This window comes from Microtus pennsylvanicus, chromosome 9, assembly GCF_037038515.1.
Source record: "Microtus pennsylvanicus isolate mMicPen1 chromosome 9, mMicPen1.hap1, whole genome shotgun sequence".
Classification (NCBI taxonomy): domain Eukaryota; kingdom Metazoa; phylum Chordata; class Mammalia; order Rodentia; family Cricetidae; genus Microtus; species Microtus pennsylvanicus.
In genome coordinates, this window is record NC_134587.1 from 71,555,777 (window position 1) to 71,575,840 (window position 20,064).

Genomic DNA, 20,064 nt, shown 5'->3' on the forward strand with positions numbered 1-20,064 from the left:
CTCATTTTCTTCCTCCATATTCTGAGCAGTCAGTAAATCATCCACTCTCCTGGAAGAATTGCCTTCATCACTTACATAAGGCAACACTCTCTTTTTTTTTCTCGTATGGGTCCAAGTTTGGAGACTCAAAATGTTCATGAGCCATAGAATATCTCCCCATATTTTGAATAATCACTTATTGCCAGTTTTAGTTATTACAATGGTGCTACACCCATTACGTTTGCCATTTTACTATTACATTATTTTCTATTATAACAAGGCTTTAAAAATAATTTTGTTTTAAGCAGCATATTATAAGAAATTAATCAAAGATGCTATAGAGCCAGTGACAGATATTGACTTGAAAAACAAACCTATGGAATGCCTCATCCAAGTCTGTCCTTGTCACAGGTGCTGAGAGTATCATGGCAGGCGGCCTATAAAGACTGCTGCCATTAATGTGCTGCCAGCTGAAAGAAGATCAGACTTTTAAGCCATCCTGTCTATAATTCAGTGTGGCATCTCCTATGACATCAGAACTGCAGAATATTACCAGATCACACGTTGGGGAAGAAAAGGCTTCTTCAGGGTCTGAGTACCATTCTCCTTTAGTCTCAAAAGCTCCAAACATGCTCATTGTGAAGCTTAGTTTGTATGGCAGGGCTCCACTGCTCACTAAGAACACATGGTACCTCCGTGTATTTAAAATTACAAATCTCTGGGGGGGGGGGATGTCATGAAGATATAATTCCATATCTTGGGTAGACTTAGCTGTCTTCAGGAGAGTTTGCTACTTAAAAATAGTAAATTAAATATAGATAATTAAAAGGTAGAACCATATTTCATTTTACCGGCAGGTGATTAATTAGGGCTAAATGTCTTTTGCCTTCTCCTCCTAGCAACAAGATTAAAATATATTCTCTCACACACACACGCACACACACACACAAACACACACACATACACAGACACACACAGACATACACACATACACACACACATACAAACACATAGACACACACACACATACACACACAGACACACACAGACACACACACAGACACACACATAAACACACACAGACACACACACAGACACACACACAGACACGCACACACAGACACACACAGACACACACACAGACACACACAGACACACAGACACACACAGACACACACATACACACACAGACACACACACAGACACGCACACACAGACACACACACAGACACACACACACAGACACACACAGACACACAGACAGACAGACACACACACACACCTCCATCCTTTTAATGTGTATGTGCAGTATTTTTTCTTTAGTGTCCCCAAGATAATAAGCACTTCACATTGTTCTGCTGAAGTACCCCAAATTCAGACTTAAGTACAGAAACGAAGAATATACCCAGGCTCTCGTTTCTTCTACAACTAGAGATTAGAATCAATCAGCTCAGAGATGTCTGGCACAGGCAAGCAAATTAACTTGATAGTGTTGTTGGATAATAGCAAAAAGGAGAAACTTTCAGAGACAGAAATGGACTAGGTGGGGTCACTTAAAGGACTCCCTCTCATCCATGACTTACTTCTATGCCATATTACATTCTGACAAATACGATCATGATTCCAATGTCCTAGCCAATGATTTTCTCTTCCTACATCCATGTAAATCCCCTCTTTGTAGCCTAAGTTCAGAACACATGTTATTTGATATGTGTTAGTCATGTCAATATGCAAAGAGTAAACTATTATCCAATGAAGTCAAATAATTAATAAATTAATCTTTTTTGATTTGTCAAAGGGTGACAGTAGATTTTTGAATCATCAGAGACTTGCTACATTTAAAAAAATGTTTTAAAATACCACATTTCATCATTTTAATATAATGCTGCTGTATTCCAAATACTAGGCTAAGGACAAGTCATATAATATTATGTTCTTTAACTTTCAAAGAAGTGATGGGAAATGTATTTATTACTCTATTTTACATGAAGAGAAACATGAAGAGTAGCCATGAGACCTGTGAGACTTGCCATCTAATGGAGATCTTTGTTAGTGGAGAACTATATTCCAAACACATCTAGGTGTCACCTAAGAGCCACACCCACATTCTTGACCATAAAGATATCTTTACTGTTTGTGTTTCATTTTGTTGGAGATCTTTATAATTCAAACTTCATTTTTTTTTTCAAAAAAAATAAACTTAATGTTATGTAAACAGAAAAGACTGAAAAATTATCCAAAAATCATTGTTCAAGATTTTAGCTTCTAAAAGAAGGTAGAGATGAGATATTACAAGGTCAAGATGATCAAAGGCCACTGAGCAAGCTTAGGCCAGGCTAGGCTACACAGAGAGACCCTGTCCTAAGTAGTTTTTGGCCAGTGTCAGGAAGTAAGGGCCTGCTTTTAGTCCTGTCAAAGATAGATTGGAGGGAAATGGTGTCCAAACTTTGCTTTTGTAGGAAAGATTAAACTAGACCCTGGAGAAAAGTCCTTCAGAGTCTGCTACATGCTATGGATGGAATTAATAATGATTGTCTACAAACCTTTTAAGAATGTGTCAGTCTTCTCTGAGAGGCAATGATGAACAAGATGAAGTACAGAGTGGTGAGTAAGGGCGTTTCTATAAAAGTGAGCTCGAAACCCACAGATGTCAGCAAAACACTCCGGAGATTGATTAGTTCTCTGTTCTGTGGGCTAATACTTATGTTTCCCTAAGGTGTCTTGGTGATTTGTGACTCATTGGAGGCAACTGCACATTGATGATTTTCCTGGAAGATACTATATTTAAATCCTCATCACCAGGGCGGTGAAGTTCTGAGATTCGAACTCAAAGATTTAATACACTTTTATTTCTACTCCTCAGCCTTTTCTCAATGCAATCCACTAACCTTTTATCCCAAGAGAAAGGCTCCAGTTGTGCAAAAAGGAATAACATAGAGAGGAATGCCTGAAATGATATTCTTTAAAAAAAAAAAGTTTGCCAAGTTGAGATTTTTTTCCAGACACACTAGAATACAAAGCAATCCACACAGTCAAGTTCAATGCCACTAAGGCTAAAGAAGTAAGAAGCACAAAACATTATTTAAAAAAAATTAGATGATAACAAAAACGTCCCTGTTTTTACTGATCAATAAAGAAATGATTTAACTTATTGATAACAGACATTTCCTGCAAACAACATCATGTTGAAGACGATGTATGTTGCTTATTTGCTTTGGGGTTTGTAGTTTTGTGCGGCACATGTGCACCGGATATACTAAGACCCTTAATTCCTATATTATTTGAATCTACCTCCCATTTCACAAGGCGTGATTCCTGGGTTGGGATTACTCCTTTTTGAAGCTTCCAGATGTTAACAGAAGCAAAACACAAGGAAGAGGAGTCCCATATTTCCAGATGAAATGAGGCAGAACAAATGAGAGAGGATCCCTGGGCTCATGCAGAGAACCAAGAGTGTACATTACAGAGAGGTATAGCCATGTCTGGAAAAACACAGTAACTCATGTCAAACAAATGGTATTTTTTCCAGGAAAGAACTCTAGCTCAGGGTTTTCTGAGCTAAATTGCGTAAAAACACACAATCCTTTTTCTTCTTATTTGAACAGTTGATGACGGGTCCAAATTACCAGAAAGACCAAAGGCAGTTTGCAGCTTTTAACAACCGAAAGGACTTATTGCTTCCAATTCAGAATCACAAAAGATTGGGTGACTTGCAGTACTATCAGGTCCTATGCATTCCAATCATATTGCTGAATAAATAAGGCCCATATGTCAAACAAAAGTGTATCAATTCTAGTAGTTAGGAACTGAGTGACATGTTCAAAAATGGGTCAAGAGTGACTTCCTACATGGATTTAACAGAACATGGACCATTTCTGTTGTGTCTCTGGTCAAATGGTGTCTCTTGTTCTTGTCCTTTCAATATCATTCAGTCTTGCTGAATTGTAAGGGATTATTTTACAGATCTCATCAAAAGCCATTAAGTCTGTAAGGATAATCCAGTGGCAGCATCTCCTTCTTGTGGAGACCCCTGTGGAGATAGTGCATCTTCTGCTTTTCAATACCTATGGCTATTTTGTTTCTAAGCTTAATTGTACTCACGCATTGATTTGGGATAAATATCTACAAGTTTCTTGCTGCTCTTCACACCATCCTAGTATTAATACAGAGCTGAGGCAACATAATCTCAGGGTGTGGAAAATGGCAATTTTCATTAACAACATGCGAAAAATATTTAAAGAGAGATAATTATTTCCTGTTGATTCAACCAACATGACTTGGACAAAAAAAAGATTGTGCTTATTAAATTTCTTTCAAATAAGCAACTGTTAAGATTTAAATTCTTTTCCATTGGCATTTTAAGACAACTAGTATGTATAATCTCTCCTAGTTTTGTCATTTATGAATTTTTGCTCTACAAGGTAACTTTGAAGTATCTGACTTTTGTGGGCTTAACAAAAGAATGAGAGGAGTGACTAGCCATGCTGGTAACATAGGAAGGGGTGAATAATAACAAAACAGAATGTTGTGAAACTACAAAAGGGCACACCATTAAACTGGCGTGCAGTATTTACCCAAAGCCCGCTAAATGGGGATAGGCTCTTGAGAAATATGCATCCAAGACAGGCAGGTTCTTCCTTCTCCTTTCACTGAATCCCAAAAGAATAGGAATGTGCTTCTGGTACTTCTCTATTAGCCCGAATTTTGTATTTTTAATCCCTCTGTCCCAAGTTAATTAGGTTAATTGCATGAGGATAATTACCCTTCCTCCTTCAGTTCCTCATTCATTCGTGTGTGTGTGTGTGTGTGTGTGTGTATGCATGTTTTCATTTTTGTCCTTTGACAGGTATTGATACAATATTAGCTGAAGATCATTTTGAGCATACTCCTCTTTTCCTTTTGAACTCTGTATACTCCAGTCAATTCTCTGTCAGATAGGGCACTCCCTTCCTCTGGCTTCAGATGACAAGCTCCTAGATGCTTTCTTATTCACACAGCCTTTTGCCTTGGCAACTCCTCCATCTCTATACCTTCATTCTTCATTGATAATTGTCTAATGTACTCATGTCCCTCTGCACTATGATGACACTCAGACCTCTATCTCTTTACTGCAACACAATAGCTCTTCAAATTGTGCTCGTCCCAACAACCATCTCGGGATGGACAAGTCTCCCTGTCAATGTAATTTGGATTAATTATACCACCCTCCTAGCAAAAGGTTAATTGATATTAATCTGTCACCATTTATTTATCCAATCAGTCCTCAAGTTCTATGTTATTAAAGAGTCCTAAACTCATAGCTACTACTGTGTTTGTTATACTGGGCATCCAGTTCCTACCCGAGCATCTGAATTGCCTTGCCTAACCCATGTTATCCATATATCCAAAATTCCTCACTTTTGCTTCTCCTGGCCACTGCCAACCTTTCTGCAGGATTAGTCCTGGAAAGCCTGTTCTAGCCACAGCACTTCCGCAATGTAGCACAATCACGACCACTTCTCCATCATTGGTTGCATTCTTGATGAATGCCATTCTCTTATACTAGCAGCATTACATTTTAAACTAAATTTCATACTGTGCACACATGAAGCTTGTGTTCACTGGATAATGACAATGACCTTTACAACATAAAGAAACTTCACACCTCTACAGAGTCCATCATCTGGGATGCCTGTTTGGGTCAGCAATGTCTCTTCCAACAAAAAAAAAATAGGATAAAATAAGAAAAGGCAAAAGCTCTTATACAGAGCCTGAACAAGGCCATCCAATAGATGGAAAAGAGTCTCAAGACCAGGCAAAAGAAATCTCTAACAGTGTGCTGGAGTAATGACTCAGTGGTGATTATTTATTACTCTTGCAGATGACCGTGGTTTGGGTCTCATCACAACATTCAAAACAATCCTGAACTCCAGTTTCAGAGGATCGGATGCCTTTTTCTGACCTACTAGGGGAATGGGCATGCATATGATATGCCTACATATTTGTAAGCAAAACATTCAAATAAAACAAAAGTAAATCTAAACTTTTAAAAATATTTGAATATTTTCATCAAAAATATTACATTGAGACCTAGCACAAACACTTCAAGTATGTTTAAGATATCTTTGAGCCTAAAATTTCCTGTTAGAAGTCGATAATCTTTTGTACCCCAATAAATGATTGTAAATACAGAAATAATCCCATCTAGATAAGGCCTCCATAGCTTGAGTACTCTGCAAACCTTAGCTGAGTGTGTTCATATTCTCATCATTTATCAGCAACATTTAGCCATACTAATAAAGACGATTCTAAACCCTGTTCCTATTGAAATCCCACTTGAACGAGACACTCTAGTTCTGGATATATCACTATTGAACAATCAAAACAACTTCAGAGGAAAAAAAATCAGAAACCACCAGCTGTGGAGAATAAAGACATTAAAGTAACATTCAGGAGGAAAGATAAAAGTGATTGAAATTATGCTGCTTAAAATGGCTTTGATGAAAGATTTAATATTTGTCCCAAAATTATTTAGAATTTGCAAAATGGAAACAGCAACTGTCTGCTTTTATTTCTAATGGGAATATTAACTTCATAGAATGTTTGAAGTTATTACAGAGCCTGAAAAATGGCTCTGAACTATACTGGAATAAACAACAAAGGGGGCTGTCAGGTGGCCGAAAGATGAGATCATTTGTCTTATGGGTCTAAAATGATGCAACGTTAGCTTCACATAAGGGGATGGCTTGTGGCTTGAGTGCCACCTCCCCCTCCCCCAACTTAAGTCACGGGCAAGGGTCTGAGGGGTCTCTCGGGGGCCTTCCTTCTGTCTGTTGTGCCTCTTACCTGAGCTCTCATCCAGGCTTTCCTCTGACACGTGCTCATTCTGATGGACCCACTCGCCATTGCACTTGAAGAATATCTGCATGGCCGGCCTTGCTTTGCATCGGAGCGCAATAGGGTAGCTCTTGATGATGTAGGCATCCTCAGGCTCCTCTATGAAATGCGGCAGTGTTCCTGGGGCAGATGGGATGGAATCGGGAAGAACTTCACTGTTGTCGGCTCCTGGAAAATTGAAGAGGACATCAGTACACAGCCTGCAGCAAGGGCTCACAAGTGAGATCGTAGTGATGACTCCATACCAGTTTAAAAAAACTGAGCTGAAACACTGTCAATATAGCATGATTGTATGATCTGCTCAAGGGGTCATCCAATAAAAGCTGGCCTCGCATAAATGGAACCTCCAGGGGGGATGCACCTACATATTGCTGAACAAATGGAAAGGATGAATGTGAGAACCCCCAGATTCAATTATAATCTGAGTGTCTGAGGAAAGAACTGAGAAGAGCAACTGTGGGGCCAAAACTCTAACTTATTCTGCTAAATGGCTACTTCATAGTCAATGAGGATGGCAAATGCATTAAACCTTGGGAAGAAATGCTGAGTGGATACGTGGTTTTCCTGCATATGTGAATGAGAGTGGAACTTCCTAATTTCTCAAAGTTCCAATTCCCTGCTTGGTTTACTTATGAAACTGCCGATTTGTATATTACTTTTTGGTAACTTACCAACTTAGCACGTTTAGAAAAGGGGAACTCATTTCTACTCACTCTCTGCCCCCCCCATAATACTCTGTCCAAGGAGTATGTATTATACTAACAAGGCTGACAGAAGAAACAAGTCATCAAACTTACTGTGATAATACCATCTGTGATAAACAGTGATAATGCCATCTACTCGGAGAGCAAATAGATAAGGCTCCTCACTAACTATAGAGAGTGCTCATGCAGGTCCTGGGAGAGGAAAAGCCACAGTATAGACCGCCTTTATGTCTCATTGCTACATTTAGCATGGACTGATGTCTCAGGCAAGCACAAGACTAAGGTTAGGTGTGGGCGCCATTCAAGAGAAGATGGCAGGAAGAGATGATCTCCTGGCTTTCAAAGGGCAGTCTAACAGAAGAACAAAAAGGCAACCGTTTCAACACCAAGGGCAAGTCTTCGCTGGAAGAGGCTGGACGCCAGCAGGGTCTTTAGAACTGTTTCTCTCATCAGATCCAATGCCTAGGAGAGCACTGAGTGACGGATGAGCCCCTCACAGTCTAGCCTGTCTTTCCCCATGTCATCAGTTTTGAACACTGCTACATATCATTATTCACACTGAAGTCAAAACCAAAATCAGGAAGCATTATTAGAGGTAAACATAACTAGTATTCTGCTTTAAGATCATATATAACTTATCAAATATGCACACACATTTAAAAATGTAAAGAAAGGCCTGTACTTCAAGAATTCTTTTATGTAAGGATCTAAACAAAAGGCTGTGAGTTATGAAAATTACTCCTTGCCATGGTAACATATAAACAAAGTGTGTCACTGAGATAAGTCAAAGTTAATAATAGTTTGATTCTCCTAAACATGACTGTTTTCTGCTAAATATGTCATCTTAAAGGGGGCAGCCTTAAACAAAGAGTTTAGGGTACTAAAAGCTTGGCAATGCAATTAAAAAAAGAGGGGCTAATTTCTACGTCAGTAATTAGAATTAATAAAAATAATAAAACAAGTATTCAAAAAGGGAACAAGCATTTTATTTCATTAAATTAAAATAAAGTCATTGATTTTATATTTATATCTACAAATTACACATACACACACACATATATCATATCATATCACAGGTGGAGAGAGCCTTCCTAGAATAGAATATCAGAGGGTGTGTGTATGTGTGTCTGTGTGTTATATTAAATTATATTTATGATGGTCTTCATAAAATAGATCATATATTAATTTATTTTATTACTGACTGATCATGCCAATTTCCATTCTCAATAAGTACCAAGTCCCTGCAGGCTTTTGTAAATCCATACATTAGAGGAAATGATAAAGGTATTACAAGGTTTTATATGGACATCAAATGCTCCCACTTCCACAAGGGGCTTGAGCTCTGTTCGAAATAATTCATTGCTCATGAAAGGGTAATTGATAAGAACACACAGCATTTCCCCACCTCGGGTGGCAGCATGAACAAACAGACACAGAGATACATTTGTACATTTTTGCCTGATAACAATGTATGAATATTTGAAGGGACTACAAGGGGTGTTGCTGGAAATGTTACAAACTCTAAACAAATACTAAGAACACATTTGTAAAATGTCAAAAAACAAAGAGGCAGGGGATTATACTATAAATCACATTTTAACCATCCAACTAACAAGACATAGGGTGATCTAAAAACTATTAGGTTTCCCTTCTTCCATTTTAATAGAGGCCCTCTAGATAAAGAAACCAGTTGAGCCTGCATCAGAGGTAAGGAGCAGGGGAGTACATGAAGGAGCCTGAGGGTAAATGTTCTGGCTCTGCACAGATCTCCTTTAAGAGTCAGGAGATCTAATGTTTAGAGGAGACAGAAAAGGGAGCTAGACTGTAATATTTAATCTCAGCTATTATTGCAGCACTGTGCAATTCATGCCCTACATTGGAAAAGAAAAAAGTGAGGATCCTTGAATACACAGAACAACTGTCAAAGCAGCAGTTATAGATCTATCCTTGAGAGATCACAGGTATAGATTTGTGGATTTTTACCAATTACCAGCATTCATCAATGAATAACGAAAGCAAATGAGAGTGGAGTATAAGCTATATCCTCTTCCCTTTGCTTTGTATAGCAAGAGAGCTGGGACTGCTGTATGACCTTGCCTGCCCTTTGATGCTCCAGCCTTCTCCATTTCTCTTTTCCTCACTTAACCAGATCCAGTTCCCAAGACATGAAGAACCTGCCTGTTAATATCTTCCAGCAGATGGCATGGTGTCCTAGCTGTCTCTGCCTTCTTAGACCCACCAGATCCCCCTGATCAGCATTACTAGAAGTCTGAAAAAGTTCCTTAGGAATTTACCCGGGATTCTTTAAGGAAAAGGAAAGGGGATGAGAAGATGGTTCAACTGATAAAATGCTTGCTATGCAACCGCCTAGAATGCACTGAAAAGTGTAGCACATTTACAATGTGTTTGGGAGGCAGCATCTGGCAGATCTCTGGCTAGCTGCCCTTAAATCAGTGAGCTCCAGAATCCATGGAGAAAGCCTGTCTCAAGAAGCAAACTGGACAGCTATTTAGGAATAATTCATGATTGACTAATGGCCTCTCCATGCAGGCGTAAATGCAATGCACTCGTACTTACATATATGCAAGCTTTCATACTCATGCACACAATCATACACATATGCACACATCAAACTAAGGGAGAAAATGATTAGGAACTGAAAGAAAGTGTAAATTATTGTAGGGTCTCAGAAGATTATTGATTGTGTTCTGAGGGAGAGTGGAATAGGTCATTTACTTTAGTAAGTGATTCTATAGAAACTGAAACAATGCATTTCTGCTTCAGAGCAAATCTACTTGAGATCTTGGTATATCTTCTACCATTTTTTTTGTATATGTATAAGAGAAAAATGTTAAGATCCAATATGTCAAATACTGGTAATGAACGCCAACCAATTGTTAACCTCAACATCCGAGGTATGGTAAATGCTGGAAGTCATGCCGCTTTGCTGACACTTGGGAACGCTTGCATGGTAAGCACTGGTCTAGCCAAAGAGTCACAAACAGAAACTTCTGAAAAACCCTTCTTTTCTCTGACAAAAGCCGTGGTTCCTACCAGCCCTTCTCCCTTTGCTCCCTGTGGGGAAGGCCAGAAGGAAAATCAAAGAGGAACACAGATGTCTGAATAAAAGTGGCAAACATCTTATTCAACACCAGCAGGCATCACCCCCAGAAACAGAAGACAGCATTTTGAAAGATATGGAGTCATATTTTGTTATCTGTATGATAAGCTAAGAAACTTAGACACTATGAGCAGGAAGCAAAAATAAGGCCTGTATACAGTGATCTTAGGTGATGGTCTCTTCATGACAGATCTCCCAAGTTGGATGGAGTTACTGTAGTGAGTCTTTCTCAGTGCTGCCAGCCGGTTTCTAAATCACAACACAGTAATATATTATTAATTATGAAAGCTGAACCGATAGCTTAGGCTTGTTTTTAGCCTAATTCAAATTAACTCATTTTTATGAATCTACATTCTTTCACGTGGCTCAGTTAGCTTTACTCTGGGCTGCCCATCCTGTTTCCTCTCCATCTGGCCAGCAACTCTGCCTTTCTTTTTCCTAGAGCTCTCTCTGTCCAGAAGTCCTTGCTATACCTCTTGCCTAGCTATTGGCCGCTTAGGTTTTTATTAAACCAATCACAGTGTAATCAAATATCTCACAACAGATACTCCAATTTGCATTTGCAAGAACGCTTGGCATGAATGTGCTGCCTGAGATCATCCAGTCCGAAAATGTTGGACTGAGAATTCGAACTCCGGAATCCAGCTCTAACCAATAATAATTCCATTTCAGTTCAATTCTCATATTGTCATTTGGTATTTGCCAGCCTTAGGGGGACTTTATACAATTTACAGAATCTAAAGAAGATGATATGAAAGCAGACATCATCGGTATGTCCCTCTCCATCACCTTCAATGATGACACTTATCCTGTCAGTTGACCACAGAGTGAAAGTCAGGATGGCTGTTTGGACACAGTTGAGAGAAGGTTTTAAGAAAAAAAAATCAAGAGAAAAGCAAGTAATCACCCAAATGTAATCAATTGATGAGCCGACCTCACCACACCTAGAGATGATGCAGTCAGGAGTTGGGGTGCAGCTAAATGACAGAGCACTCACTCAATACAGGCAGGGCCTTGGGTTCCCTCCCCATCATCACACACATTTGCATACATAGACACAGCCACCCTATGAGAACAATATTAGGGAAAGATTTCCAATTTATCATTTGGAAACAAATATTCCTTTTAAAGCAGTAATATTTAATCATCAAGTTTCAATTAAAACATAAGGAGTTTTTTTTTTTTTTAAGTAGTTGGTAAACCTCAGAAAATGATGGGGACAACAGCATTATCATCCTAGTAACGGTTTGACCATTTAATGTGTTGTATCATTATTAATGAAATTGGGGCCCTGAGATATAGTCACTTTGTAATGCTTGCCTAACATGCATGAAGCATGAAGCCCTGATCTTGATCCCTGGTACTACATCGACTAGTGCGTGCATTAGCCCACATCTGTTATTCAAGCCCTAGAGAGAGAGTCTGGAAGATCAAATGTTTAAAACCATCCTTAGAAAAATAATGAGTTTGAAGCCAGCCTGAGCTACATGACATCTGTCTTAAAATATAAAGTAATAGAATTGGTCACACCTCAGGATACAGATATCACCAACAAGGACTGATGAAGCATTGGACCACTGACTATAGATTATACATCAAACAGAGCTTTGCAAAGTTGGAGAAACTGTAAACTAGTATTATTCATGTTCTTTGAAACAGTATCACATTTAAATATATTTCCTATTTTTATTTTCTTCATAAAAAACATGCTTGTTTTTACACCGTGTTGGTATTAGTTTCAAGGCACAATGAGCAATCATAACATCAAAAGAATTTTAGGATGAAACCACCCAATCACATCTGGGTAACTCTGATGTCCATGTGTCATCTGGCTGAGGTTCTGTTTTCTCATTATTAAACATGTTCTTCGAAGGTATATACATATATATATATATATACATATATATATATATATATATATATTTCAAAAATATTATGTGTCAGGGGAGGCTGGTGGGAGGAGGTGGAAATTTGTTTTTTTCTTTTCTTTATTCTCCTTTTATCAATAAAAAAATTTAAAAAAAAAGAAAAAAAATATTATGTGTCAGTTCTATCACTTGTAAAATATAAAATGTTTATTTTATGTGTGTAGGTGCTTTGTCTGCATGTATGTTTGTGCACCATGTGCATCTTTGGTGCCTGAGGAGGCCAGAAGAAGACATAGGATACCCTGGGATTACAGATGGTTGAGTCACCATGTGGGTGCGGAGAACCAAACCCAGGTCCTCTGCAAAAGCAGCCAGTGCTCTCATCAACTGAGCCATCTCTCCAGCCCCACTTCTATCGCTTTCATCATAACCATCATCAGAAAAAGGAAAGAGAATTAAAATTATAAGCCCTTGATGTCAATTCCTGAATGTATCTGGATGCATGGGCTTTCATTTTTAAATAGTATTTCAGTTTTCTTTGTAAACAGTATTTCAGTTTTCATCTGAGTCCTTATAAGATTGTTTATACAATAAGCTTCAGATTGCTTATTTAATTTTCCTACCCTTTCCTACTTATATGTAAACACATCAATATTTTATTTTAAATAAAAACTCTGAAAACACTGTAAAACATTTAATAAACACACAGTGTTACAACACACCAAGCTCATGCGGGTCCTGCAAATTCTTGATAAGCACAAAGAGTATCCTGTTGGTCAGATTCCTAAATTATTGGCTTTCATAGGCAAAAAAATAAAAAAGAGATTTTATAAAATCAAGAACCCTTTTCTCTGAAATGGAGCAAACTACCTTAGAATTAACTTTAAATTCTCTTCATGGTTTGCAAGTATATTGGACCTTGGCAATATGCAAACCAGAGCAGAAAGCCATACTAGGGATACCAGGCTACATAATTTAAGATGACAGAGTAGGGTTAGGTTTTCTATTTTGTTTATATAAATGTGTCTTGTTCTCATATGGTTAATCAGATAAGGACAACCAGAATTTTACATAGCAAATATTTAATGCAAATTATGAAATGGACTTTTCCTAGGCTCAAATCCAAGATTAATTTTTAAAGGATTGGTGTGTGTGTGTGTATAACTTATTTGCATGTATGCAAGTCTACCATGTGTGTGCCTGATGCATGTGGAGGTCAGAAGACAGCATCAGATCCCCAGGAACTGGAGTTGCAGGTGGTTCTGAGTGGCAGCTAGGGCTCTCACCACTGAGCCATCTCTCCAGTCACAGGCTGTTGCTCCTAACTTCGTTTTTAATTCATAAGCCAGTCCTCCTGCTTCTCAAGGTCTCATAAAAATGGAAATGATGTGAATGGGTGCATATGTGTGGTTTCTGCATGGCATTGCTGCTCATCTCATACACTGCAACCCCACATTGCTGATTGAACCGATGTTCAACTCTGCAGAGGGCAAAGAAATCACCAAGGCCATTTATCAGTTTCTGAAATAAAGAAACTCAAATTTAGAGTTGATAAAGGTATAGTCACAATTTCCTAAATGACACACTATCTCTTAAATTATTAAAAAACTCCGTTTCCTCAAATGACAGCTATCGACATTCCTATCAAGACCAATCAGCGGTCTAAGTTCTGAGCATTCAAATCAAGACACTGTAACTTTTTATAATGATCTCATCGAGGGGAGTAGAGTAATGAGAAAGAATTGCAGAACAACAATAAGAATGCTAACGGTATTTAGAGTTGTACATTCCGTGAATCAAGAATGAAGTAAATAAATCTGCCTTAATGAAATACAGAAAAGTAATCAGATCAAGTGGTTTGTAAGAATCATCATCACTTCAGATGAGTAAACAGAAGAAAGGCAGGAGAATATATTAACTAGTTACTTCCCTCTCCAACAATGAATACTGTTTGTGCATTTCTGTGTGCAGTTGACTAGTAAGCAGCTTCATCTGGAAACCTAGTGGGGCTTGGAGGGAAGCTTTGGCTTCCAAAGCATTTCTGTGTTGCATTTATATCTGCCAGTTTTCAAGGGAAAGCTCATTCATAGTTACGGAAAAAATGCTGTTTTAATGCAACATTGAATGACAGAAAACCAAACAATCAACAGCATGCTTACATTTTTTTTGTTGTTGTTCTTGGAAAATTACCTCTCAAGGAGAGCTTCGTGTTTTATGTTCTGTGCAGTAATACAGCAGGGACTTTCAATCTTATAATGATGAAAAGAAACAAACAGGAGAAAGCTGAAGTGGAAGGAACAAGTATTAAATTCCTATTGAAATAAATCTACTTCCATCAGAGGTCAGGTCCCATCATACAAACTCAGATTGTGACCACTGAGTCCCAGAGTTTGGAAATGAAGGAACTCTAGGATGAAATGACTGCAACACGGTTCAACAGAATGTTTTGAATGCCACCTAGATGGGGAAAAATAAACTAGCGGGTGCCCTTAGATAAAACCTGGAACACCTGCTTTATTTTAGAAGTCATCTAAATCCCAGGGTTAGGTCATTTGTCAAAGACTTGAGCCATTGCAAAAATCTTACAAACAACAGAAATAGAAATTTCTGTACTTCACAGAGCCAACTCTGATGGTGTGATACAAAGTAGAGTTATAGCAGATACTGAGAAAATTTGCCCAGGAAATGATCATCTAAAACATTTTAGCAAAATCAAGTACAGTAGTTAATATTCGATGATATGGTTTGTACTGAAAATTATGACCTACTAGATGATACTATATTACACACGAGTAGTTTGCAATATTTATGTGGTTACTTCCAGAGAAATGGTTATCCTTGTCTACTTTGTTCCTCCCTTTATTCATCCCAAACTCTAGTGATTCCCCTTCCCAAGCATCATTAAGACTTAGCATCGGCTCTCCATCCCCTTCTCTTTTCTCTCTGCTTACCACCATCATTGTCGTCAGCTACTCTAATTGGGGTAGTTATCTCCTCTCATTGTTCCGGTTGGCCCTCTGTTAATCCTCCTACAAAATGCAAAGCAGCCTGAACTGTGCAAAAGTGTAACTCAGACACACCCCCTCTTTCATTAAACACTACCACCTTTTGGTTAACATTCTTATTTTCCAACATAACTGACCAAGCCTCTTAGGAATGGCTTCTTGCGGGTATCTCCTGCTTTGTGCCCAAAGGTTCTCAAGTTTGTGCTAAATCAGTCTTCACTAAATGAAAATCGTAGAGACTGTTTCAGCTCTTCAGGATTTAAGCATACTTAACCTCTACCAAGTATATATGCTTTTACTTCTGCCTGTAATACTAATTTGCCTTATTTTGATTATTTCTTATTCATGTATATCAAGTTCAGCTTAACTGAACATCTTTATGTGACACTCTACCTGAATTTCAAAAAATTTGGTATGGGCTACATCACTCATATGTTTCCTTCTGCTATACTTTTCACTACTCTTTAATTATTCATGTGTGTGGCTCTATCTTCCTCCCGTCAAGACAATAGGTTCTGTGAAAACCAAGGATGTGAGAATGGTGTTCATTATTTATATCCCAAGTGACCAAACAGTTCTGAGACTCAACACAAACTTGTTGAATAAATTTTTAAAATTATAAATAAAAAAATCAATGAAAATTTGAGGAAGCCATGAGACCATCATCATTGCAACATAAGAAAGAAAGAACGAAGGACACACTTTATTTCCAAGAAGACAATAGGATTTCATAGACCCCAACAATAGGATTTCATAGACCCCAACAGAACAGTACTTCCAAAGTTTCTTCATTCTCACTAGCTTTAATCGTGATCCTTTGGGGATATATAATAGTTAATATATAAAAGCATTATTAATCATTTAATAAACTCTTGACTACATGCTACATTAAAGAGAAATATCTATCAACAACAATCATTTACTTTCTTTTGGATGTTGGAACATTTTTCCTTTTAAATGTTCTATTTTATATAACCTAATAACAGTGAGAATGAGACTTGACTGCAGTAACACCTAGCTATATTATCTCATCCATTAATCCATTTGTTACCATACTTAACAATAGAAAAGAAAATCTGTGTTATCACATTATCACAATAGGCGTTCAGGCGCACTGTCACAGAATTTTTTAATAGATTGCTAGTTCTAGACAAAAAGAACATTCTATGCAAAGAACATTATAAATTTCTTTAAAAAAATCAATATTTTATATGGGCATTTTGTAAAAAAAAAATAAAATAAAGCATTGTCTGCCTATCATTCCTTAATGAGATGTCCTTCTTAGCACAGCAAAGTCACTTCTAAAAAATCACCTAAGATTTCTCTGTGACAATGGAGATTTGAAGCTCATAAGAGATCCTTTAATTCCTTTGTTATGTTTCTGAAAACAGAGATACAGTTGGACCTTCTGGGATTTGGTATTCTTTAAAAACTGACGATACTGCATGGCATTAGTGTCCCATAATAGAAGCTGTGTCCTGATTTGACAGTTATGTGATTGGGATGAAGAACTTGTACAATAGAAGGGGCTTAATTTCTTTACTTTATAAAATATGCTAGCTGCTCTCAGAAACAGATTTACACCAACTGGTATCGGGAAAAAAAAGAATACTGTTCCTTCTAAAATCTTTTATCAAGATGTAGCCAGGTTACAGGGGAATGTAGGCTTAGGAGTTAAAAGTTATTAAATCCAGACTTTCTTACTAGTTTTGTGATTTTGGATAAGATTCCTAACCAAACTTAGCCTCTATGTTCTAGATAAAAGGAATCACCTGGGCCGGGTGGTGGTGGTGCACGCCTTTAATCCCAGCACTCTGGAGGTACAGGCGAGCAGATCTTTGTGAGTTCCAGGACAGCCTGGTCTACAAGAGCTAGTTCCAGGACAGGCTCTAAGAGCTACAGAGAAACCCAGTCTTGAAAAGAAAAACAAAAAAAAAAAAAAAGAAGAAAGGAATCATTTATGTTGTAGACTGCTGTGCAATTTTGTGCATGTCACTAGAAAAGAACTCATATACTGTAGGCTATAAGGTGTGCCTTATAGCCATTCATCTCTAATGGCAATTATCATTAGCATATTAATCACTAAAGGACGAAATTGGTAAATAAAGAATCACAGGTAGAGTTGCTTTCTACACATTATTGTTTTGTTTGTGGCAAAGAAACTGCTAAAAAACCCAGGGCACTCAGGAGCACTCTGCGTGTATAAAAATGTTACTTGTTCCTTAAAAAGTAATATCTTGCCTGATAACCCAATGGCCAATTCTGGGGCCGTGCTGGCTCGTAGACAATTAAGGCTACTTGTGTCTGCTGTAATGTGTTCAGTTAAGAGCTTTATGTGCATCATTTGAAGCTTTGCACTTGTACCTTGAGGATGTGACATTTGACTTACAGAGCATTCAAATACAAAGTTGTAAGAGCAACAACAACAAGGGGCCTCCTACATACTCCAGTAGCTTAGTATTAGCTAATGGGTTTAATTGCACTGGGGCAAGGTCTGCTGTGCATCGTGTCAGCAAGAAGAATGGAGGTAAAAGAGCACTCTAATAGAGCAAGTTTAATTGCATTGTGTGATTTAATTATTTAGCTATCTCAGCACCCTTCCTTCATGTACAAATGAATATGAATCAGACAATCATGTGCATATTGCTGGGCCATTACAGTTTGCCATTTATCACCAGTAGGTTGGTCGCCTGCAGGTTATCTCTAACTCAGAGCAAGCGCTTAATTTTGTTGGCATTCGGGGTCTGGGTCAGGAGATCAGTAATGACCTGTGTTACTACAGAACAGTTTTTGAAATTAAAAGAAACAGCCAGCACGAGTTGTTACTTTGAGGGAAGATATTAAACCATCAATCAAATGGGTCAATGTGCTCCAGGAGGAATGAAATGTTTGCTAACATCTAGAGGTGACTTTCGGAACAAGTGTGTGGTAAGGCCAGAGAATCCTCAGATTTCCTAGTTAAGTGTGAACTCGTTCTGCAAGCAGGAAGGAAGACAAAATAATGGATGTTGATAGGATTGCATTATTTTGCATCTCAAATTTGTTTTTGATTGTGACCCAATGCTCTACTTGTCAGATGAAGTTCTTGTGATCATGCTCCATATTAAATTAGAGAAACAAAAACAGTACAAAAGTCTCAGGTATAATTACTTAAAAATGAGACTGGATAATGTCCATTCACACATGAGTTTACATAAATATGTAAGCTTATTTACATGGTCTTTATTTTCAAATAATCTAGAACTAGATACCAAAGGGAAGACCAATGACAGAATTCATGGTTGACCTCAGAGGACGTATCTGATTTAATCAAGAATCAGAAATTAGTGTGCTTAGTACTTACATATGGAGATTGTAACAAAGAAGGCAGACCCTAAGAACCACTGTTTAGACAACACTCAAAGTTAGTAGTGTGCAATGATACAATAGTACAACAGTCTTTGCTGCAGTCCACAGGAATCGTGCAGTGAGAATTCAGCTGATAAGGCAGAAGGCTGACCCACCAGAACAAATGCGTTCTGATGGAGGCACACCCAGCTTACAAGGTGCTGGGTCCACCACCTTTTGCATATTGACTGTTTCTCACAATGGATCTCTTGTGATGCGGTAAGCACTCTCCCATGGTGCAAGATTCAGCAGAGTATGAACAAGTGGGTACCATTTTTTCCCATGTACTGGTACACTGGGTCATCCCCCATTCTGTGGGACTGCCAGCCAGAATTTATTCATACTCTCAATAACCTTGGCTCCTGCAGTCTAATCTCAGCTTTGTTCCCTGAGATATATTAGAAGTCACCTTCCTGCAACTATCTCCCATTTGGCAGGACATGCAGTCAGGAAAGGAGTCTTTCATAAAGATCACATTTGGGACCTTCACAGATAAAGGGACGTCCAAGCTCAGAGAATTGCCTTTGTTTGTGTGTGTGTATAAACTGGAAACTTTACAGAATAGAGGAGAAGAATAAAGATACTGACAGAACAGTACGTAGTGGAGAGTTCATTCCACCCTTAGATCTAAGTCCTGAGCTTATTTTAAGTCTTCTTCTGGACATTGAGGGGACACTGAGACTGGCACTCAGAGGTCCCTGATAAGTATTGGGGTCCAGATGGCCTGCAATTGCTTTCTAAAGCAAAATCTTGACCCTGATGGCGCTACAGAAAACTACAGGAGCTAGTGGAATCCTAAGAGGAATGCCCTCCAGGGCAAAGCAAAGGGGGCTCTCAAATAAGGGAGTAAAGATCCTGTTTCCAGGGAAGTGCTGAAGGAGGAATTCAGAAGAGGAAGTCAAAGATACCTTTGGTCAAGCTTTGCTTGCAATGCTAAATCTCATAGCCAGCTAAGCAATATGTAAACAGCAGTGGGGAAATTAAAATTGGTTCATCCTTGAAATGAATCCAGAGTCTTGTGTGTCTGTCTACCATTCCCCTCCTTCCCAGGTCCCTGTGATGCCCCTCGCTGTGCAAACTACCCAACAGCCTCAGAGACAGAGAAAACGAATAAGTAGATCACC

General features: G+C 38.3%; 1 protein-coding gene across 8 annotated transcripts in view; it reads right to left on the reverse strand.

Moving 5' to 3' along the window:
• Window positions 1-20,064, reverse strand: part of Unc5d (unc-5 netrin receptor D) — a 517,885-nt gene that overhangs the window by 217,053 nt on the left and 280,768 nt on the right. For all 8 annotated transcript variants that reach the window (XM_075986467.1, XM_075986466.1, XM_075986465.1 and 5 more), the window contains exon 2: window positions 6,805-7,023. In XM_075986467.1, coding sequence (XP_075842582.1) covers window positions 6,805-7,023 — 219 coding nt within the window. The remainder of the gene's footprint in view (window positions 1-6,804; window positions 7,024-20,064) is intronic.